The following is a 23821-nucleotide window of genomic DNA, read 5'->3' on the forward strand; positions in this document are numbered from 1 at the left end:
AGGCCATTCCTCCATTGTGTAGATTGTTATGGGATTTCATTATCTTCATAACGCAGAGCTGAAGACGTAAGGTTTCATTGCTCACTACAAGTCTTCCTAAATATACTGTGTTCCCTGCTGCTCTGATCTGAAATTTGAGTAAAGACTTGATGTTATTTTGAAGGTTTCCTCATACATACTCTTTACAGGATCAGCTAAAAATCTTATGGCTTGATCATCTTCATGTCATTAAAACAACACTTCTGTATTCTTCTGTGCTCTGTGCTTACATGGTTTGGGGATTTTGATTTGGTTTTTTTAATTACAGGTAACTTTTTCAGAGCCTGTGGTAACTCTGAGTCAGTATTTGTGTAACATGACAGTCTGTCTTTGGGTTCTAGCACTGCTGGAAATAGTTTCACTTGGGAAACAGCAATCAGTTATCTTCTTGTAGTGACAAGAAAGGGAATATTTCAGGATGAAAAGCTGTATCCAGATTGTGTGGGCTCAGTTGAGTGAACTTGTTATGCCTCTCACTGATTTCTGGTTAAACTACTTAAAGGTGCTGAATGTAACAGATGAAAACTGTGAGCAGAAAGGAGGTATCAGTTCTAAACCTTGTTTAAATCCTACATGTACAGGAATTCTATAAGGGTAAAATTGGGTTAAGGATGTTAGCACATCAAATTTTAGAGTTCACACAAATTTTTTTCCAAAATAACAATTTTTTAATGCTGAGACAGACACCCCCCAAAATCAGAGGAGCCACGAGGAAATAACTGGAATAAAAACTTACTACCTTGGGAAAGGAAAAGTTTGAAACTCAGCTTGCTTCCCATAAAATTGTGATTTTAGCATTGTGAAAATCCTCAGTTCCCTGTAGCTTGAATTTGAAAACACTGAAGTTCCAGGTAGCAAATGCATTTGCATGTGTCAAGGACAGTATAATAGCCTGCTGACCATCTTGCAGCACTAGGTGGATCTGTAGAAAATTATGCCACATTTCAGAGGAAAGAAATACTGTATTTTAGCCTTTACAGCAGAAAAATTATGATGATTCTTCTTGGCTCAAATCTTTAAACCTTCTTCAAACTAAAATTTATTTGTAGTTATAGAAAAACAGCTATGACTTTCATAAGAGTTCTACAGTCTTCTCATTTTTTTTCTTTTTGGATATACTAATGACTACTTCCTCTCATCTTAACTAGACTAGAAGAGAGGCTGGCTCACCCTTGTGCCATTAGAAGTATTTCAAGATATGTTGGGTTTGCAGAGGATCCACTTTAATATGCACTTTGTTCATTGAGCTCTGATTATTTGGGGTTTTTTCCTGGATTAAAAGGTGCATGCTTTGAAAAACATTCCAAGCATTATTTAGTTAAAAGTCTAAACTATATATAACTTGTTAAAGTCTAGGATGTTCTGATTTCTCCAACATGCTTTGCACTGGAATGGTTTTGCTCCTACTTGCAGGGAATTTTAAGGTACAGTGTGTCTGTCCCATTCCAGAAGGTAGCTGGGATTTGTGTGGGCATTGTACATACTCTCTAGGGCCTTCATTTTTGGTGCTAGTCTTTCAGAAATAGATGTTGGATAAACTGGTATTACTACATAGCAGGAATCAGCCACTGGAGTAATTCCTTATGTTACTCTATTGCTGGTAATAGGGGTGACATTTTCAGCACAGAGCCTTACCTGGTGGCTGCTTTCCTGCTATTTGTTTCCTATTTTAGTCTTTGCTACTAAGGTAAATACTTTGATTCTTACTTCTACAGTATTTTTCTGGATAGGAAGAGTGAACTTAGCATGTGTCACATTGAATTCTGAACAGCAACAATGATTTTGATCCAGCCCACTAATTTCATTATCCTTTGATTATCTGAAAAATGATGCTTTGTGTGTGTGTAAATTTAGGAGAGCATTGTTTAATTAGTTGATTTTTGAAAAATTACTTTGACATATGTAATACACATTTATTACCTAATTTGTCAGAACAACTGCTCTTGGTTCATGGACGTGGATGCTTGATTGAGTTCCGCTTACTTTTGGGAATAACTAAGGCTATTTTGAGTAAATAATTTTTTCAGCAATGCATTGTGTAAATGTGGCCCAGCAATTTGTCTAATGTCAGTTACAGTATGCAGTGCAGACTTGTTGATGTGTCTAAGAATCTAAAGGTGATATTGATCTTGACTTATGTGCAGGGATATGTACTTGAAATGTTTGGCTTGAATTTTCTTCTAGTCAAAGGATAAATTTGACTAAATACAAATACAAAAGAGCTTCATATTTGCTTCTGGAGAGTTAGCTTTTCTGTTGGTCAGCATTGTCAGCTCTTCTAGGTGACTCTTTTCACGTAAGAAAATTTAAGCTGTTTACTTAAAAATTGAGGTTTATTCTTTGCTCTGTGGGAATACTACCAGCAAATAGAAAAAAAGTATGAAACCTTTTTTGTCTTTTAAATTATTGAACTGCTGTTTTCATTGAATAACTTTTCTTTAAAATACATTCTGTTTAATTATCTTCTGAGCTACTTTCCTGTACTATTTTATATTTAAAGCTAAAACATTGGCAATCTTTTGTTGTTGTTCCTTATGTAATTGTTATCTTGAAGAAGCAAAACTAGTAGCTTCATGCAATATTTTCAGTGATAAGAACTGAGAATGTTTCTATGCAATAGTAAGAAAAATAAGCAAGTGATGTGCCTTGATGTCACGGATAAGATGTAAAATAATGATTTTTGTTTGCTTATTCTCTACAGAGGTTTTGGTTGTATTATATTCCTTATATAGAAGTTTTTATTTTATAAGAAGAGAAATTTTGAGGAACAATCTCATTTTATTTAATTAAGGTATTTTGTCTCAGGCTCAGTAAGCAACTAGAATACATGGCTGGAAAAATACATTAGTCATAAATTTCAGATACCGAACATTGATCATTATAGGGTCAACAAATGGTTTGGGTTAGAAATTATCTTAAAGTTCATCTCATTTGAACACCCTGCTATGGGCAGGGACACCTTACAGTGGATCAGGTTGCTCAGAGCCCCATTCAGCCTGGCCTTGAACACTGCCAGGGATGGGGCACCCACACCCTTTCTGGGCAGTTTGTTCCAGTATCCCACCACCCTCTCAGTTAAAGAACTTATTTCCAACATCTAAATGAAGTCTCTTCTGTTTTGTTTTAAAACTGTTTCCCCTTGTCTTATTGCTATCTGCCAGTGTAAAAAGCCACCCTCCCTCTTTTTTTTGTAAGCCCCTTTTGAGTACTGAAAGGAGTTTTAATAGAAGCATATTAACAGATAATTACATGCTGGATTTTGCAACTGTACAAAATATCTTAACTTCCTAAAACAATAAACTGAGTTGGCCTAAATTTCAGGGCAGGTGACAATTTTGCAATGACAGCAAAATTCAAAAGCACCCCCCAACACTGATTCATTAAAGCAAAGCAGTTTGTGCAGTATTAAAAGCCAACCTTGCTTCTTTTTATTCTTAGTACTGCTTTATTTTTTGTACAGCGTTTTGGAAAGCTAGACTGCTCTATCCTCCTTTTATCAATATCTGTACAGACAAAAATTCAGCAATAAGACCGACAGAAAGTTCCCACAGCAATCATATACTTGAGAATATCATTGATGCCAATGTGAGTTCTCTTGGTATCTTGGGAGAGTATGCGTTGGTTGTATTCCCTGCTCTCTGCCTGGGTATTTCAGAGTTCTCTTTTGAAATATCTTCCCTCATTCTAAAAATGTTTATTTCTTCTCAGAGTATTTTTTACTATTGTAAAATTCTTTTGGAATCTATGTTTCTTAGCTGTGGTTAATGATGACCTGTGTTGTATCATGGAATTATTCTGTTGCTATGTCCAATCCTTCTCTGACCAGCCTATCTGGGTCTATCTTTCATGGCCAGAGCTAAGAACCGGAGTAAAAGCAGGGAGTCTGAATTTTTTTTTTTTTTCCTTCTAGGCTGGGAGCCTTTCCTTTGTGCTAGTGTTGGGGCAGATGAGGAAGAATTGTTTTAAAAAATATGTTAGAGTAGGTTCCATGAAATGTAGGAGATACTTCTCCCTAACATTGCCTTTTTCCATTCTGCTAAATTGACTGCAGCAGAGAATTCCTGTGTGTGCAGCCCCTTAGATGGTGGTGAGGGCATCTCAGTCTCCATCCTTTTTCTGGCATGAGTGTACGTGAGGTGAGCTCTGGAGTCATCCCTTCATATGTGTAGTTAAAAGATGTGGGTAAAGCACTCAATAGAAGGTTATATCCTTTTGGATACATCCTGTAGGATGCAGCTGTATACCCTTCTGTAAGCTTTGCAGCAGTGAAGGGGAGAGGGCAGAGGAAAGAGTGTAAATGTCCAGTTTGTTTTCACCAGTATTCATTTGATTATGTGTTTTTCAGCTGATGATAGGGCATTGAGATAAAAGTAGAATTTCCATCATATGAGCAGATATGTCCTCCTCAAAACTTAAATTCACCTATAAAAATTACTGGGATCTTCTTGTGTTTCCCCTTCTGTTCCTGAAACTGTTCAGGGCACAAAATTATTTTGACAAGTGTGAAGCTGGTGAGCAGCAGACTGCTTGATCACCAGGGGCTCACTGCCCCATATACAGAACACACTGGAGCATTCTAAGGGAGAACCTGGTGGAAATTATATCATTAAATTTGCACACCTGAGAAAGAATCAAAGATATTTCAGCTTTAACTAGCAACATCTTCATGAGTTGTGGCCCTTTGCATTCCAGTGCCTGAATGCTATGCTGTAACAATAGTTAGCTATTTTAGAATATGTTATAAGCTATTTATTTTCTAAACAACTTATAACATATGGAAATACATCTGTTCTTTCTTTCTTTTTTTTTTTATTTTAGTTCCTTATCTGAAACATAACTTTATCTTCATGAGAGTATGCTGTAGATTTAACCTTCTAGTCTCTGCTTTTGTGGCTACAGTGACATGGCTATTCAACAAGATAGCAGCACTCTTCTTATAGAAGAAGGATATTTTATTTCATTTAGCACAGGTTTCAAAGCTGGTTGAGATAATCCAGAAAGAAACTGCTTTCCTTCTTGCATGTATAAGATGACATAAGACAGAGGATGAAAGTTAGACTGCAAGCTTTTATTGGAAAAAGGAGGAATATTCTGTATCAAATGCTCAGAGAGGATATTTAAGGAAGGTGGGCTTAGTATCTGTGGAATAATAACAAGACTGGATAGATTAGTCATTGGCAAAATAAGAGAAGTCCAGCAGCAGGTAAAGTCTTTTGTAACAAAAAAGGAACAAGAAAAGGACAAAATTGAGCTGCAGTCAGTAGGGATTTTTTTTTTTTACATCCAAATGAAGATGAGTGACATTTCTCTACTGTAGAAATACAGTTGTCAGACTTCGGTTTCTAAACTATGAGAAATGGGAAGATTCGTATCCTCACCCCAAACAGGTGGCATTATTCCCTTCTCAGACCCTTGTGTGTTCTTTCATATAATGTCTTCATAATTGGAAAAGGTGCATTTTAAAATCAAGATATATAGAGAGATTACAAATATGAATTTGCATTAACTGCAGTTTTGCTTATTGCAGACAATTAGGCAACAAAAATGGAAATATATGGAATATTTTTGAAAAAATATGTAATATTTATGTTTCCACTGTATTAACTGTCTCATAGTTATGAAAGTAGCGATTCAGAGTTTAGTTTTTTAAGTGTAGTTTAATCTTGGTGGCTCGTAGTTCACAGGAAATTGTACTAAGATCTGATCTAAACCATGCAGTTGTCTTCCATAGTTTAGAAAGCAAAGATAAAGCATTTAGTAGAAAAAAATAGTTTATTAATGTTGGTTTTGATTTCATGACAGGAACAGTCTCTCTGATCCTGGAAAGCTCACCTAACCATCTTTAAGAATCATTCTGTTTTCCATAGGTGCTTGTTTGAGGTTGTTACATCAAGCCAGGTGAAACTAATATGAACACAAGTTGCTAAGTCAAAAATAATTGTGCTGTCTATATTGAATGGACCCAGCAAAAGTCCATAATGATCTTACCCTTTTTAATGTTTAACCTCTCCTAAAGGATGATCTGCCTGGATCAGGAAGATCTACTTGACTTGCAAAGTCAACACAAAGTGATACTGGATCCTCTAAAAGATAACATATGCATAAAGATACTAGCTAAACTGTTCCACAAAGTTGAAGCTGCAAAACACAGTACAGAATCGTGAATCAGATCTGTTCTTTTCCATTAGTTTTTTAAGCCATATATGGAGAAGGGAAATACTACATCCTCTAGATATTTATACAGATTTTTCTCCTATACACAGCAAAACCCTCTGGAAAGCTTTCCAGACTATAAGATATGAGACCAGGCTTACAGATCAGTTAATTTCTCACTGAGATTCTCTGATTGATTTTTAACTTTATTATATTTTGTAAATAAATGCTTGGTGAGAAAATGTGTTATCTTGAGGGTCAGTGGACATTGAGTAGTAGATGGAGATTCATTAACATCTTTCCCTAGAAACTTTTTGATGATAGCAATTAAGCAAACCCAAGAATTTGTTCTTCTCTGGGAAGTAACTTGCATGTAGATTGTGGACAGCATTGCATGTGTTTGGAGGAGCACTGTAGAACTGACTGTTCATGTATGCAGTTCTTTGAAATGAATTGTTCTTCTGTGTCTTCCCTTTAGTCTCACCAGTGTGGAATTTGTTAGAATGCTCTGCCTGGCAGTAAGAAAAAGATTGTGTTATGATCATACTTTTCTTCTGGGTTTTGTTTGTTTGTGTTTTTCCTTTGTTTTTGTTTGTTTGTTTGTTATTTTTGTTTGTTTTGGTTTTTTCCAGTTGTTACTTCAAGAGTTTCAGAAGTTTTGAAATAATGTGTAAATGACATCTGAAGCATACACATGCCTATAATCTCATTTGAGACATATGGTGTACATTGAGCACACATATTGCAGAAAATTGAGTTTTTCCATTGGTGCTGACTGTCCTTCCACAATATATTTGGGCATTCTATTAGATTATCAAGTAACTTTTCGGTAAAGTCACTTCCTTTTTACTATTTAAAAAGCCATGCAGTCTAGAGACAAATGTAACTGCATAAATTGAAGACATGAAAGTAGGTACTAGGTCTTAGCAAACTTAGCAAACAAATTTGAAAATTGAAAATAATTTTACATGGATTTGTCAGTTTTAAAGGTGTTTGTGTTACATGTCCTATTAATTGTTTTATAAAGTTTCCCATAAACTGAAAAGGCATTAGTATGTGTTTTATAACCTAATTCTTATTGCCACGTGACTGGATTCTTAGGTAAGCTGGATTCTTGTAAGTATTTCTTCACCACTCTGAACAAAAAAAAATAGTGCCTACATTATAAAATATGAGATATTAAAGAAGGAATTTAGTAAGATATTTCTAGTGTCTTTTGAGTTGCCCTGACTCAAGATAGCATAATTAATAGAGTAAAATAAATATTAACAAGCTTCTGCCTTGACCAAAAGTACAGAATATCCCTGATTTTCTTCAGAAAGGTTGATAAGTCCTTTTCCATATATATAAGAATTGTACATATGTGTGCAGTCATGCTTAACTTCTTTGTACAGCAAAAGTAAAACTCCTCATATTTGATTGTTTACAATCCTCAGCAGCTAAGAAAATTGGGTATGTGGCACACTTATTTCAGGGAACATTGTGACAGGAAGAAAAACATCAATGATATCTTATAGAGAGCTTTATAATAATTCCACCTGTTCTCTCTTCCGGTGTTCTGCACTTGAATAAAGGAAAGTTTACCTATTTCCTAATAAAATAAAAATGGTTACGTTTATATAGTAATCTGAAATATCTGTAACAGAAGAGAGTGCAAATCAAGCAGTAGTTGAATTTAGCACTGGAGAAATAGAAACTTGAAAATTTTGAGACAGAAATAAAATTAGTTTTACAAATATTTAAAGTAGTCCATTTTTTCACTTATGTCTAATGAATATTGTAACTTCTGATTTTAAAAATGAGTACAAAATAAAAAGTCAGTGAGAAAAGAAAGCAAGAACAGATACTCCTAGCAGACAATAGAATAGCCTGTGAGTTTTGTTTGTTATTTAAGGATTTAATGCAACTTTCATTCATTTACTTGTAGCTGTCTCTTGCAATGTTTTTGTTTGGCCAGATTTATTGTAGACTTCATGCTACATGTGTAGGCCTGCTGATTTTAATGAAATGTACTGTATAGGCATACAAAGTATGGGGACGCAGAGCTCAGATGCGCAGCTCTGCAGCATCCAGCCTGGACCTGGCTGTCATCCAGTCAGGTGCTGGTACACTCAGAGGAAATGGTCTGCCCATGCTGCCATACTTCAGTCTGAAGTCAAGTGCATAGTGCACAAAATCAATCATTAACTGAGAAACATGGCCAACCACACCATGAAATGTTTTTCACCATTTTCAAAAGCAATATTGATAATTTAAGTAGCATTGTGTAAGCATGGCAACCTAACACGAATAAGTTAACAGTGAACACAATGTGAAGGAAGCAGGAACTACTTTAATTATCACTTTACTTTGTATATGTTTCACTATGTCACTTCAAAAACCCCAATATTTGAAGTTAAATTATTTTTTAATGGACTTAAATGACTTGCAGAATATATTTTGATGATGGAATCTCATGGTAATACTAGTCTAATTCAAATTAAAGATGTTTAAAGAATTTATTATCATCCAGAAGATAGGCTTTTTTGGATTAATGTGTGTTATAGCAATTTGGAGGTGATTTCCTCTCTTAATAATATAGTATGCATTGGGAAGGAGAGAGTGGCACTTATGACAAAAATGTTTCTTCTGTTGCTGGAAAAAGATTGACAGTTTAGTCTAACAACCTCCAGATCTGTGTAATAGGTTCTTCAATAAATAAAAAGAAGACTTCAAATAAACAAACTCCAGAGAAATACTTTTGAATTGATTTGGTTTCCTTGTGTCAGTTGGAAAAATTTTGCCTGCAAATTTCTTTCATTCTGACTGCACATGGGTTTAATCTTGGTTTCAAAATTATGAGAATGGTGTGATATTGTCTACCTATTTATCACTGTGGAAAAGAAACAGAATCTGTGCTTCAGCTAGCTGTCTGTATTCAATAAAAATGTTTCAATTTTGTTTTGTAAAAAAATCGAGTAACAATTTGCATTGCATCATCATCATCAGTAGGAGGTAAGAAAAAATCAGAAGCAAAAGCTGAGTTGTCAATGATTTGGCCTGTATTTAGGGATATGACTTCCACAAGTTTTGCCACACGTCTCTTCTTCCTGGAAAAGGGAATATTACTGTCTTGGGTACACTAATTACAATTAATGATAGTAAACAGAAATAATGATTAGGCACTAAGCATCCATAGTTTACTTACAACTGATAAACAACTTAGAAAACCTGATAAATTCAGAGGATGAACTGAAATAAGACTAAACTTTCTGGAATAGACCAAGGATATTATTCACCAAAGGTAATTGAAAAGGTGATTCAAAGGTAATTCATTTTTATGACTGAAAGTATTTTATTGAGGGGAAATGTGTATACAATTTATTGTGCTATTTCTAATTGTAGTGTGGACTTTAAAAAAAGGCTCTCAAATACTTTCAGGTCTATCCAACTGTGATTTAACTGATTGCCAGTGGTTATCCTGTGATTGGTTCCTGAGAAAGGATTGTAGTACTGGGCCCTCTTTTTTACTTCACGTTCACATTTGCTCTTCTTACTCTCCACTAATAGGTAGCATAGATCAGTCAGTGTTAAAAGAGTTGCCTCCTGAGCTCCTGGCAGAAATTGAATCCACCATGCCACTTTGTGAACGTGTGAAAATGAACAAGCGCAAACGTAGCACAGTTAATGAGAAACCAAAATATGCTGAAATCAGTTCTGACGAAGATAATGACAGTGAAGAAGCTTTTGAATGTAAGTAGTACATAATTCTGTTTGTTAAGGTGAAAAAAGCTAATATTTTATTTTTACAAAAAGATACACTTTTTTGAAGCTGACTACCCTAAAATATACAGCCCCAAATTTGCTGTCCTGACAACTGCCTGGCCAAGAACCCTTGTCACTTTAAAAAGAAAAACTACTTGATTGCAATTTTTCATCCTGGATGAAAAACAATGAGTTGTTAAATTTATTTTCCTGATTACTGGAAACTGCTCCCTAGATTTTTTTTTTTTTTTTTTTTTTTTTTTTTCGCTTTCAGTTGTACCATAAAACATTTCTAAGTACTCAGATTAATGAAAATATCCTCTAAAGAAGCACAGAATTTGCATACAAGTGTACACAGAGAGAAATTTCACTAAATAACTTCTTGAATTATTCTTAGTTTAATTGATAAGAAAAGTAGAAGATCTCCTCTTGAACTTTTTCTGACATAATAAATTGAGAATCTTACTGCACAGAAGTTTCTTAAAATATTTCTCGTCATAGCTCTTGAAAAATATAAGTTACTCTTGATGAATTCTCAAAATACCATTTGCTGCTTCTACTATTCTTGAATTAACTGTTTTCAAAGGAAGAGAGGAAGCTTCTCTTTAGAGTTTTGCTGTGCAATTGAATAAAGTTCTTAGGAGAAAAAAAAAAGTTATTTGCCTCAAAGTTAAGAAGGCATTTCTTACTTGTTCATAGAAGTATGATTGGCTAGTTTCTATGGTTGTACAGTTAACCAGCACTGGAAATAAACTGTTAGAACAAAGTGAATCAGTTCAGTCTGAGTGGTGTAGCCATGCAGGGCTGCAGGAGAAGCCTGTTAGCCTGAGAAGCAATCTTGCTTATAGTGATGTTTTCCCCAAGTTTTGCACCTTTGTTTATAGAAACACCTTAATGAACTTTCATAAAATATAGTATTTTGGGGTTTAGTATTTCTTAAGGTCCAAAAGGGAAAGATTTGCTTGCTCTGCTAATTAGTATTTTTCAAATTTTCACACTGTGTTTTTGCCCATGAAAATTATAACACAGTTACCTTTGATCTTTATCAAAGAAGCTTAAAATAATGTCCTTGTGTTTGTTTGTTTTTCCTTTTAATTATAACTGAATAATGCTTCTCTGTGCATGAATGTGATGTCTTGAGATAAATTGTAATCAGACTAAATTTTGGGAAAGGATTAATGATGACTTGCTTCATTCAGGAATTCTATATTCTCTGTTTACCATATCATATCACCCTTATATAATGTTAATAATTTGGAACAGTGAATTAAAAAAATAAATTTACTAAGCAAAATTATTTAAGTTGGATGGGAATGGAGAGAATTGTAAACAATTTCAAATGCTTTAATCTATATATTAGCCATAGTGGCTGCTGAAGTTCTCAAATACAAAGTAGAACAAGTTAAGGAAAACTTTCACAATAATTATTTGCCTTGAGGATTTCTAATTTCACTATATCTGCTCAAGAGATCTGGCCATCATTCTAATCAATTCAGTGAGTTCATGTGGTTTAAAAATAAATTACAGTATTTCTTAAAGAATACTGTGGAACTGAATCAAGACAAAACTATCAAAAGTGAAGCATCTTTGGCAAATACACTTAATAGATTTGTATTGTTACAAATATATGTTTCTTAATTATTTTGTTTGCCATAAACTGAACTTTAAAAATATGAAATAGTGATTGGTATAGAAAAGGATAAGTTTCTTTGAATTTGATTAAGAAGGAACATGCCATTAAACTAAATAATGAGAAATTAAAGATTGATGAAGTCATTCTCTTACAGTAATTACTAAATTTGATATTGCATACATGTTTAGCAGAATTCAGTAGGAAATTGGGTGTTTGTATTCCAAATAGTATTTATTTATGTATAAAATCAATCCTAACTCTTGGAAAGTTATTAATGCTTACTTTTTTTGTCAATTTTATTGACTTCAAAATAAATATTGTAAACCAGTGATTGTGAATAGCTGCTCCAATATTCACATTATTTGTCCTGTAAAGCTAACAGAACTGTAACCCATTCTGTTTTGTCATACAGCATTGGTAAACTAGTCAATTTAAAATTCTGCCAGAAAGCAATATTGGAAGTTACTTTTCTTGTGGAGATGTAACTGGGGTCAGAATTCATCCTACAGAGCTTAGTGTTACAGATTATTTATAAACTGGGAAAAGGGCCATCTGCCTTCACCAAACACTGTCTCATAGGGCAAAGGAGTCACTTAAGATGTGTAAAGCCTTTCCCATAGAACTCTTACTCTCTTTTCCAGTACATTTACTCCAGGTATCATAGAATGGTTTGAGTTAGGTTTAGGAAGCAACCTTAAACATCATCTAATCCCAGCCTCCATGACATGGGCAGGAATGCCCCACTAGTCCAGGTTGCTCAGGGCCCTGTCCAGCCTGGTCTTGAACATTTCCAGGCATATTGCATCCATAGCTGCACTGGGCAACATGCTCACTGCCTCACCACCCTCACATAAAGATTTTCTTTCTGATCTCTAATCTAAACCTGTTCTCTTGCAGTTTAAACTCATTACTCCTTGTCCTAGGACTCCATGTTCTTGTGAAAGAGTTCACACAGGCTAACCTTTAGAGCCTGTCACAATCCCTCCCTTCTGAAAGCATTCATTTCCTCCAGTGCACCAGCTCTGTGTCACCTGCAGCTTACTGAGGGTGCTTTCAGTCTCACTGTCAGTGTCACCAAGATGTTAGAGTGCTGGTCTCAGCACCCACCCCTGAGGGACACCACTTGTCATTGGTCTCCATCTGGCCATCAAGCCATTCACCACACGCTTTGAGTGTGGCCATCCAGCCAATTTCCTACCCACTGAGTGGTCCCAGATGGCTCACCAATTCTTCAGTCACAGTTAACTCTCTCAACCGTTTTAGACAGTGCTAGTACCTCTGCCATCTTGAACATGACTATTGCTTTTCCAGAAGGAAGTCTGTTCCAGATGCATTAAATCTTGAAACTGGAACTGAGTTATTATATTTAAGACTTGGACCACCTCTATTACATTTTTGGAATTTGAAACCTCTAGGGTTCATTGCAAAACCGAAGTGTTCCCTTAGGGGTTATTTTTATTAGTTCTGATCGTAGGCTGACTACTGATTATAACCTAGTATGTTTCCTACATTTCTTAATAAATGGTTTGTGGTAAGACTTCAGTTCCAGTTCTGTATAAATACTTTGAGCCATTTTGCTCAGAAAGAGTCTTATATACAGTCACACCAAGGAGACTTTGGTAGAGACACCCAATATCAGGACTGTTATATGTAGGTCCAGAAGCAGCCAACTGGCAATAAACACTGCCAGTCTGGAATGTGATATTTGGAAGTGTTGTGATCTTTGCAGTACAGTCTGTGTAAGATATCTCTTTGGCAGCTCAGTTAGCTGATTATGTTAAAAATTTGAAAGTTGGCTGATTTCATGGAGAAAGCTACCTCCTCATCCAATTCCTTTCATTTAAAACTGAGCACTGTCAACTTCAAAACATGCAAGACTTTCTCTCAAAGTAACAGAAAACTGTCATTCTGCTCCCCCATTTTATTTCCACCAAATCCTTATACAATATTTACTCCAGCTTCTTCAACATTCACTTTTGCTAGGCTTTTTGGTCCTGCATGAAAATTATTGAGAATAATTATCTGTGATAAAGGCTTACTTTGTGACCCAGAATTGTGACTCCAGCTTTCTCCTTTACACAAATTTCCTGCAGTATATATCAAGAAAAAATTTTAGTTGTCTTGGCAAAACAGAATATCTTTTAGAAAATAGATTACCAAGTCTCACTGGAACTCACTGGTGTGTTAGATGCATAAGGCAGTCACTGAACTGGAATATGGACACCCAGTAACAATTACAGTTTAGATAACTGAGGAAATTATCTATGTATTCTCTTATAAAAAGTTGAAACTTATTTTAATTTCTTCAACTTTGTTTAATCTGCTTTTAAAAATGCAAATGTCCTGTAAATTCATATTTTTAAATGCTTTCTGGTATCTGTGCCAATTTAGCACAGTTTTTCTGTAATTCAAAAGAAAACATTAAAATAAGTAATCCATAACAGTTGTATCTGATAACTTAGTTGTCCATTTGATTTAGAGAACAGCTATACAAGACTGTTGGACTTGAAATCATAGAATTATTTAGGACCTTTATGATCATCAAGTCCAATCTACAACTAATGCAAACTCCACTACTAGACCATGTCCCTAAGCCCTACATAAACACATCTTTGAAATATTTTAAAATGTTTGATTTTGAACTATTAACGGTGTAAATTTTGTGAAAATGCATTTATTTCTAGCTTCTCGTAAGAGACACAAAAAGGATAGAGATGAAGCTTGGGAGTATGAAGAACATGACAGGAGAAGTTCCGGTGACCATAGGAAAAGTGGTCATTACCATGAAGGAAGGAGGATTTCTGGTAGTGGCCGTTACCGTAATCGCAGTCCCGATGACTCTGATATGGATGATTATTCTCCTCCTCCTAGCCTCAGCGAGGGTAACTGATCACTATAAGGATTTAATTTTATTCCATACTACTAGTGATTTTTTAAATGGATATGTTAAATATTTTAAAGTGGACATCATTGCATGCAATATTGAGTACGAGTTTAAGAAATGTAAATAATCCTTTCTTGAATTTTTAAGAAAGTGTTTGTTTTACTCCTTATTCTCTTAATTAGTGGCTAGAAAAATGAAGAAGAAAGAAAAACAAAAGAAGAGGAAAGCTTATGAACCTAAACTAACACCTGAAGGTAATTTTAGAAGATTTATTTCCTACAGTTTGTATTTTCTGCTTTGTATTTAAGATAATTGTTTATTAATTTACCTTTATTCCCCAGAAATGATGGATTCTTCAACCTTCAAAAGATTTACTGCTTCAATAGAGAATATTTTGGAAAATCTGGAAGACATGGATTTCACAGCTTTTGGTAATATATCATAAATTTTAAAAATGCTTACCCCAGTTAGAAACCTGAGAAAAAAACTGTGTTGGTAGTTTTGAACTTCCTTCATGGTGACTTAATTTCATGTGGGAAATTGGTAGAGCCCACTAGATTTATACGGTTTCCACCTTCAGTGGTGGCCTTTATGTTTCCAGTTTCACTTGCTGCTGCCTGAAGAAGATCCTTCTTCTGCCTCTCTGCAGAATCCAAAAGGGGGATAAATCATAATCAATTGTAGAAAGGATACTTCTTTGGAATGTCATTAGGGTGTTATCTTCTGTCAAGCATGTAAACACGATGGTTCTCCTGCTAGCAATGTCTCATGCACATAACTACACATCGGCTACTTGCAGATACAATTATTCAATTCAGACAACAGAATCCTTGTGTATTTATGGCTAAGACACTGAATCACCTATTTCAGTGGAAAAACAGCCTCCTTAACTAAGTGTCTAAAGAAGTAGTTCATGTTGCCAAAGGTAACTTTCTTTTGAAATGGATAATGGAGTAGTCATTAATTTTTTTCCCTTTCATCTTTGTCACAAGACTAAAACAAGGGGAGGGGCATAGTGAACAAGTTTATATAGTTTTTAAAGCCACAGTGTATGCAACCTTGAACTTAGGAGTGAAGTAATTGGATCTTTCTGTGTCTAGTAACATGGTTTTTGTTATATATATATATTTAAATACAATTAAGACTCAGATCATCTCAAGTTGCTTAATTTCATATGTGTTTTTCATCTATTGCTCTTGCCTAGATTTAGACTTCAGGGGTACAATAGTTTAAGATTTGTTCTACTGAACTGAAAATTATGGCAGAAGTACTGCAATAAATGGGGTTTGGTATTTTAAAAATCTTTAGTTTGTGACTTTCAGAAGTCTTAAGAGCCTAAAATGCCTCATTTTAGATTCCTAAATGGTATTTCAGAACCAGTCATACTTAACCAGTATTCATTGTTTCAAGCAAAAGGTGTCATTATCAGTCCTTATTGGATTCTAATTATTTGGAACCATTAGATTATTTGGACAGTCAGCTGTTTTTTTTAGTTAGCATTTTCATATGGAATAAAAAATACTAATTTCCTAGAAGTCTTATTACAAATAGAATTGTTAATTTTTCTATTTTTTTTTAAGGTGATGATGATGAGATTCCGCAGGAATTGCTACTGGGCAAACATCAGCTTAGTGAGTTGGGTAGTGAATCTGCAAAAATCAAGGCAATGGGCATTATGGACAAGGTACTTCTTCATAATCTAGCTATTTTTTGAACATAAAATATTCACTAACATAGAAAAACTTAATTTTCTGTAATGCCATTCTACCCTCTTCAAGGGCGCAGAGAGCAGAAGAGCAGCTGGGCTTCTGTTCACTTACCTGAAGTGCTTAGGAAGTTACAGTATCCTGACTGTTACTCTTTCTAAAGCTGAGACATTTTTGTTGAAAGGTCCTCCTCTGTGTCCTGCTCTTCCCCAGTCAGTTCAAGGAACTTTTGTTGGTGCAAATTTGTTAATGTCTCACCTCTAGAAACAGTGTTCTTGATTTCCTTTTATCTTCCTGGAGCTCTTGGCTTCGGGCAGTCTTATGTTAAACTCTTTTCCTGCTCTTGATCACTTATATTTGTGGAGTGTCTGTGAAACCACATACTATTATAATTACTCTGGACTATTTCAAATTTACGTAACCCAAACTTTACCTAGTCCTCCTGGATTTTCCTTTCATTTCCCTACCTACCTTTGTAGTTTGTGGGTGGCATGATCATTTCTCTTTCCTGATCATTCTCATCCTTAACCTCTGTTCCACATTTTTCATACATACATACATGTCTATATAAAATCAATTTTGTTGCTTCCAATGGTGAATAGTATCCAGATGAGAGGAAACTGGCTCTCCTTAAGGTCAACATATTCCACAAATTATTTAATCAGACTTATACAGAAGATCAGTGAGTTCAGTTTACTTTTTTCAACATGCTACTTCTTTGAAGTTAACACTAGTATTAAGAATACATTTCCCTTTTAGTATCTTTCAAATATCAGGGAATTAATTTCTGCTTGTTCATGCAGTATGGATTTTCTCATAAGAAAGCTCTATATGGTCAGTTAGAATTTGTAGATCATACATGAATTTGGTAAATTTATATTTTTAGAAGGAAATAACTACACAACATTAGTGACAGGCAATTTTAAAATTTATTTCTGTGGATTTTGCTCATTGAAAATGAAGTTTAATTGCAATCCAAGAATATGTTTTGCCTGTTTCCATTATAGTATCTGCATTCTCTTTATGCCAAATTGCTTACAGTTGAAATAATTCAGATTGTACAAGTTCTGTCATTCATTCCTCAATGTTCTTTTCAGCAATTTGGAATAATTTCTATTCCTGCAGTTATTTGACATGTTTCTTTATTTGTTTTAGCTCTCAACAGAAAAAACAGTAAAAGTTCTGAATATTTTGGAGAAGAATATTCAAGATGGATCAAAGCTTTCAACTTTACTTAACCATGTAAGTTTGAAATTTCATAATTTCACATCATTGTGCAGAATAGTTTTCTTCACTTGAGTCCTATTTAGTGATAGATTCAAATACTCTATATGTGTGTGAAAGGGATTTCTGATACGTCTGTGATTGAGTTTGCCAAATTTTAATACTTGAGGCAAAATTCGATTGTATTTTTTCAATACTAATCATGTTTTACTATAGTAGTGACAACTAACAGATGTATTGGGAGCAACTATATTTTCTTTTGTTTCATTTTAGATATTATAGTAATCCTGAAATATTCATGGTAATTCTGGTGTAATTTGCATTGTTGGACATTTCTTTGCTATGTGTCCATAAAACCTCCTTACAAAATGGAAGAGATACTGCAGTTTTCATGTAGAGTCTTATCTTTCTCCTGAGCATTAAGGAGGAAGTTTAAGGTTTAGAGTGTTCTTACACTATGAAGTGACATTGTCAATGTAAATAAAATTAACAGGAAGTTTAATATTTTAGGATGGGATTTTATTCCTAGTATACCTAAAACTGCTCAAAGATTTTGAGGTTTTATGAGATTGGTGTTCCATATTTCACATTTAATGTATTTATTTATACGCTCTCTATTCAAAGCAATATTGCAGCAAGATTAGAATTGAGTTTTACAGAAAAAAAACTCTTAATCTGTATAAATAAGAGAGTAGTGATTTATATCAGAAAGGAAGAATTTGAACTTGCACATGAAAACCAGACATTAGATAGTTTGTAGGGGTTTCAGAGTTTCAGTATATGGTTCTCAATGTCTTAGGCAATACAAAAAATGCATAAAAAGGAAGTACTGGTTTACTTGGTCTACTTCATTGTGATGAAGTCTTTATGCTGATGATTTTAAAGTGATATTTTTCTTTTAGTTTTTTGAAATAGAACTCAAAATTATTAAGTTAATTAAATTGTCCAATGCTTGCAATTCAGAAACAAACTTGGATTCAAAAAAAGAACCTTAAAAAAAAACCAAACAACTTTTAGATTTTCTTAAAATGATTAAAATTTATTTGAATAATTGTGGCAAAGAAGGTCTCTTCTAAGAGGTAAGGTTGCTACTTTTACGGTGCAGGGAAGATATCTTACCTCCATGTCAGTATACTTTTCAGAGGCAGAGGGTGCTTTAATATTTTCACCAACCTCTGATCTTTACAAGGAAAGCCAACAGTATTGAAGTGTGGTGTCATATAGGTGGTAAAGACCCTTTTTCTCTGGAGGCTCTGTCTGTACCAGAGAAACTATGAGAAATTCTCCCTAGCTTTGGTGTAATAATGCTATTACAATATTTAAGTAGTGCTGGATGTCAGCACTCATGTATTTTACCTCATGTATTGGTTACCTCATATAAACACAGTAATACAGAGTCTCAGTATCGTATGGTGAACTAAATGGACATATTTGATAAAGAGGTTGATAGTAGGCAGGTTGGTCTATGAAGCAAAAAAAAATTTGTGTACTTACATTCCACTTTCATGGGCTTGGAACAATCTTTTTGTATAAGAATTCCCTCTAGTGGCAGAAATCAAATGGATCAAAGCAGCAACTAGTACCACTGAAGAAAACGCTGGATTAAGGAATTAGATTTTGCTTAATGTACATGGCTCTTAAATAGGGCATGCAGCAGTCTTCCCTCATAGTGCTTCCCAATGAGACACAGAAACCTTCTTTGTGTTCCAACAGAATACAGAATACAGGACTTTGAAGACCAGTAGCTTAGAGAGACATTACAAACTTGTTGCTAGTAAAACAAATATTACATTCTTTTTAAAAGAAATTATTGTAAAGGAAATACAGTATTTTACACATGAATGTATGTAAGCATATTTAAGTAATGTTATTTTATTTTACTTGGTGAGAATAAAAATTTGATTTCTTGTTCATACTCTGCTGTTTCTCTTGCCTGTTGCAGAATAATGACACTGAAGATGAGGAGAGATTATGGCGAGATCTTATTATGGAAAGAGTGACAAAATCTGCTGATGCTTGTCTTACTGCTATCAATATTATGACATCACCAAATATGCCTAAAGCTGTATATATTGAGGACGTAATAGAAAGAGTTATTCAGTACACAAAATTTCATTTGCAGAACACTCTCTATCCTCAATATGATCCTGTGTATAGAGTGGATCCTCATGGTGGTTAGTATACTAAGAAATCTTTCCTTATTAAAAGCTATAAAAAGTTAATCTACTGTATGTTGGTGTAAATGACTTTTTGGAATAAGATTTTTGTATGCAGCTTTTATACTGATAGAACTTTCTTATCACATACAGTATCCTGAATTAATGCACTGTTAGTGTGAGGATGATGGAAATAGAGTGAAAAAACAATTAAATGTGTCATCTGAAGAACTTAGTCATATAGCACCTTGGTTTACTGTAATAATGTCAGTGTAACCAATGTATTTAGACTGAGGTATTTAGAAGTTTGAACTTTTATGTATAGTTATTATGTCTTGAAATAAGTGATTTCATACTAATATGAAATACAACTAGCCATGTATATAATTTGTTTCAAGGAAAATTGTTTCACTTCTAGCCTTTTGTTTTCATGTACATACCTACAGACACATGGCTCAAAATTCAAGATCTTTTCTAAAAATCTCAGGTCCAGTATTTAGAGTAATTATGAAAAATATTTATCATGTGAAATTGTTGCTTTCAAACTGGTGCTACTGAGTAGTTTTTCTAAATTGCTTTTGCAAATCTGTAGTCATGCAGTTGTTTCACGGGCTCTTTGTGAGAAAGATCATCTTTCTAATATTTGAAACACTGAAATTATTTTATTTTCTAGGTGGTGTTTTAAGTTCGAAAGCAAAACGTGCCAAGTGTTCCACCCACAAGCAAAGAGTTATAGTTATGTTGTATAACAAAGTTTGTGACATTGTCAGCAGCCTGTCAGAGTTGCTGGAGATACAGCTTCTCACTGATACAACTATTCTTCAGGTAGGTTTTTTTAGAATTCCTGTCCAAAAATATTAGCTTTGCTTTTCTAGAGTAAATGTGAAGTATAATTGTCTCAGTGACATGAAGTTTGAAAGTACAAGCTTTTGAATTCTTAATATCGGTGTGACTAGTTTGTTGTGCAGTATGTCATTTGCGTCTTCTCTTCTACACTTCAGAAAAGTTTAACCTGATTGTATTGAGGTATAGAGTAGTAGAACCATTTACACTGGAAAAGACCCTTAAGAACATGAAGTCTAAACTGCAAAGTGCACCACTAAACCATGTCCTTAAGCATCCTATCTACATGTCTTTCAAATATCTATGGGCATGTTGGCTGAACTGCTTCCATGAGCACTTTAAATCCAATCTAAACCATCCCTGGCACAACTCACGGCCCATTTCCTTTGTCTTGTCACTTGTTAGTTGGGAGAAGAGACCAGTCTCACTTGGCTACACACTCCTTTCAGGGTGTTGTAGAGGACTGTAAGGCCTGCCTCGGAGCCTCCTCTCCTCCACACTAAAAAGTCTGATACTCCTCAGCCACTCCTCATAAGAGCAGTGTCTTAATTTAATAACTTTATTTGCAAATAACATTAAGTAATTGTTGAATGCCTTACCTGCTGAATGAATAACCAACTTGAGAAACTGTGTTAAGTACCAGTATGTTAGTCCTATATACTTAAAATAACTTCTGTCCATTGATAGGTATCATCGATGGGAATAACACCTTTCTTTGTAGAAAATGTCAGTGAGCTACAGTTATGTGCCATCAAATTAGTGACTGCAGTAAGTACTTTCCAATTTGTGGGTTCTTGTGCCTGTCCTGCTGAGATTTCTTAGAGCATTTACATAGGCTGTGTTTCCTCTCTATTAGAGAATTGGAGTGTAGAATTAGTGCTATTCTTGCATATTTTTACAGTTTGATATAATATGGAAATAGTGTTGTATCTGCCTGAGCTGCCCCTATTTGCTGAGTACTATATAGAAGGAAATATTATACTGTTTGACTTTCCAATATAATGTGTTATACCATTGACAAAATTATTTTAAATGGAAGACATTTTCAAGACCTATTACACATTTATGTTATATAAAGATTTTTTTAAAATTTCTATTTGGAAAAGTTTTAATGTATAATTTACAGAAATGCTCGCATTGAGAAAGCAACTCATTAACAATAAGGTGAATTGTAATTTATTGAAGTGTCATGTGAAGTGTATGCTGTCGTATAATTATTTACAATATATTTTAAAAGCTATGTTTTGTGTAACAATAAATCATTGTCTAATAATCCTGTAAATATTAAATAGGTGTTCTCCCGGTATGAAAAACACAGACAGTTAATATTAGAAGAAATTTTCACTTCCCTTGCACGACTGCCAACTAGCAAGAGGAGTTTGAGAAACTTCAGGTAACTTCTGATGTAAATTAATAACTTGTAGACTATAGTTTTTTGCAGGTTGAGATTTCAAAACAAATTGTTTGACAAAAGTTTGTAATAATTGCTCAATTTTATGCTATCACTTTAGTGCCTACTTGCAAAAATAATTGAAACATTATTTTTCTCACTAAGAATGTGAATGAGTTTAATGTTAATGTGTGTTGAGGATTACTTTTTGTGGGTCAGTTCTTTAATTCTGTTTGTATGGAATTACATAATTTCTTCATTGCTAAATCTGGCTGAATTGCTTTAAGGATACACTCAGAGCACTCTTTTCAGGAAGGGAATCAGTTTCATATCTATATCCACTAATATGTCAGAGTTTACCACCTTTAGATGTTGTTAAGTGTAGCAATAAGGTGGTGTTAGTGTGTGTATGCACAGTAAACTCATACTATTTCTGAGGTTACATCAGGGAGAAACATAGTCTTCTTATCAACTTAAGACAGTTGCCTGATTAAGTTCATAGTATGCAATGCTTCTGCAGATTATTGTAGGTGTAGCCCTTGTCAAAGTTACTGTAGGTCATGGTCATTATTTTCGCTTTTCTGAAGGTCCTATACATTTCACATACATTAAACACTACATAAAAAATATTACAGCAATAGTTTGGTGTATTTTGTTGCATTGTATTGGAGAGAACATGATATTATACATAATAACTTTATTATTAAGTATTTTAACAGGTAGATGTTTGTTTTATTAAATATTCCTGTAGCTGCTTCAGCCAGTGAACTGTGTGTTGTTTCAGTTCATCTCTTCTGTGCAAGAAACAATACTTACTGGTTTTGTTAGTCAAATGTTACACTGCATAAAAAGAAGCAAATTAATAGATTAATGTCTGGAATGTGGATTTCTAGCTGTGAAATATCCACCTTTCAATTAATTTTTGAAAGATACTATTTAGGAGCAAAAATTTTTCTTGTATTTTGTCCTTTTTGTTTACTTCTAGTGTAAAAACTGTCTTTTGTTTTTAACAGGTTAAACAGCAGTGACACTGATGGAGAGCCTATGTACATTCAGATGGTAACAGCACTAGTTCTGCAACTTATTCAGTGTGTGGTGCACTTACCAACAGCAGAAAAGGATTCTAATTCAGAGGAGGAATCAAACAAGAAAGTAAGATATTTTTAAAAGCCTTTTTTTATGTATATGTGCAGAAATGTGTGATTGTAAGCATTGCAATTTTAGGTATGCTGTAATTTTTTGATGCATAAGAAATGCTGATCTGGAAATCATAGATCTATTTTGAGATAATAGACAAATGTATCTTGTTATTTTTAGGTGGATCAAGATGTGCTTATTACTAACTCATATGAAACAGCCATGAGGACGGCACAGAATTTCCTTTCTATTTTTCTTAAGAAGTAAGTACTGTTGCATTCTTTAGTCTATTGATAAACCCGACTCCAAATGAATACTTTAAAACCTGACCATTGAACAGTAATAAATGCCTATTCATAAAGTTATTTATAATAATATACTGTATAAATGCCTAAGAGAGCTTCTTGCCTAGACAAAAATTTTTATAGAAGAGAAATTCTGCAGAGTATTGTTCATACATTTAAGAATCTGTTTCACAGTTCATGTAGGATTCCTTTATTATGGGCCTCTAAATTACCTGAAGCTTGGAAGAGAAGGCTGAGCAAATATTTAAGTGGTGTAATCATACTAATTTGGTCATCAGATATAAAAATCCTAGGAATTACTTTCACTGAGCTAAGAGTCTCACTATCTCAAAAAAGAATAAAAAAGGTACCTAAATTAACTATAAGATTTCAAAGAGCAGGTCTTTAGGTTTCTATTGTATTAATTTCTACTGATAAGCTATTTAATAAGCCATCTAGCAATTGGATGCTTCTGATGTTAAAAGTAGGGATGATACATAGAAGTCAAAAAGTATCAGGTATGTTAACCTTTGGTGGCTTTTTGTTGTTGATTTGGTCTGTTGGTTGGTTGGCTGGTGTTCTTTTAGCATTCTGATTGTAACCTTTGTGAAGCATAATACTGAGATGT

At 34.2% G+C, this 23821-nt stretch overlaps 1 protein-coding gene across 13 annotated transcripts in view; it reads left to right on the forward strand.

The window, feature by feature from the left end:
• NIPBL (NIPBL cohesin loading factor) overlaps nucleotides 1-23821 on the forward strand; it is a 157550-nt gene that overhangs the window by 105696 nt on the left and 28033 nt on the right. For 12 of the 13 annotated variants that reach the window (XM_085566483.1, XM_085566486.1, XM_077790267.2 and 9 more), the window contains 12 exons: nucleotides 9742-9924; nucleotides 14254-14451; nucleotides 14636-14707; nucleotides 14795-14884; nucleotides 16034-16137; nucleotides 17315-17401; nucleotides 19326-19557; nucleotides 20213-20364; nucleotides 21070-21150; nucleotides 21675-21775; nucleotides 22786-22924; nucleotides 23090-23172. In XM_085566483.1, coding sequence (XP_085422609.1) covers nucleotides 9742-9924; nucleotides 14254-14451; nucleotides 14636-14707; nucleotides 14795-14884; nucleotides 16034-16137; nucleotides 17315-17401; nucleotides 19326-19557; nucleotides 20213-20364; nucleotides 21070-21150; nucleotides 21675-21775; nucleotides 22786-22924; nucleotides 23090-23172 — 1522 coding nt within the window. The remainder of the gene's footprint in view (nucleotides 1-9741; nucleotides 9925-14253; nucleotides 14452-14635; nucleotides 14708-14794; nucleotides 14885-16033; nucleotides 16138-17314; nucleotides 17402-19325; nucleotides 19558-20212; nucleotides 20365-21069; nucleotides 21151-21674; nucleotides 21776-22785; nucleotides 22925-23089; nucleotides 23173-23821) is intronic. The other variant, XM_085566490.1, reaches the window with a different exon arrangement.

Source organism: Lonchura striata, chromosome Z (genome assembly GCF_050655825.1).
Source record: "Lonchura striata isolate lonStrDom1 chromosome Z, ASM5065582v1, whole genome shotgun sequence".
NCBI classification, from domain to species: Eukaryota; Metazoa; Chordata; class Aves; order Passeriformes; family Estrildidae; genus Lonchura; species Lonchura striata.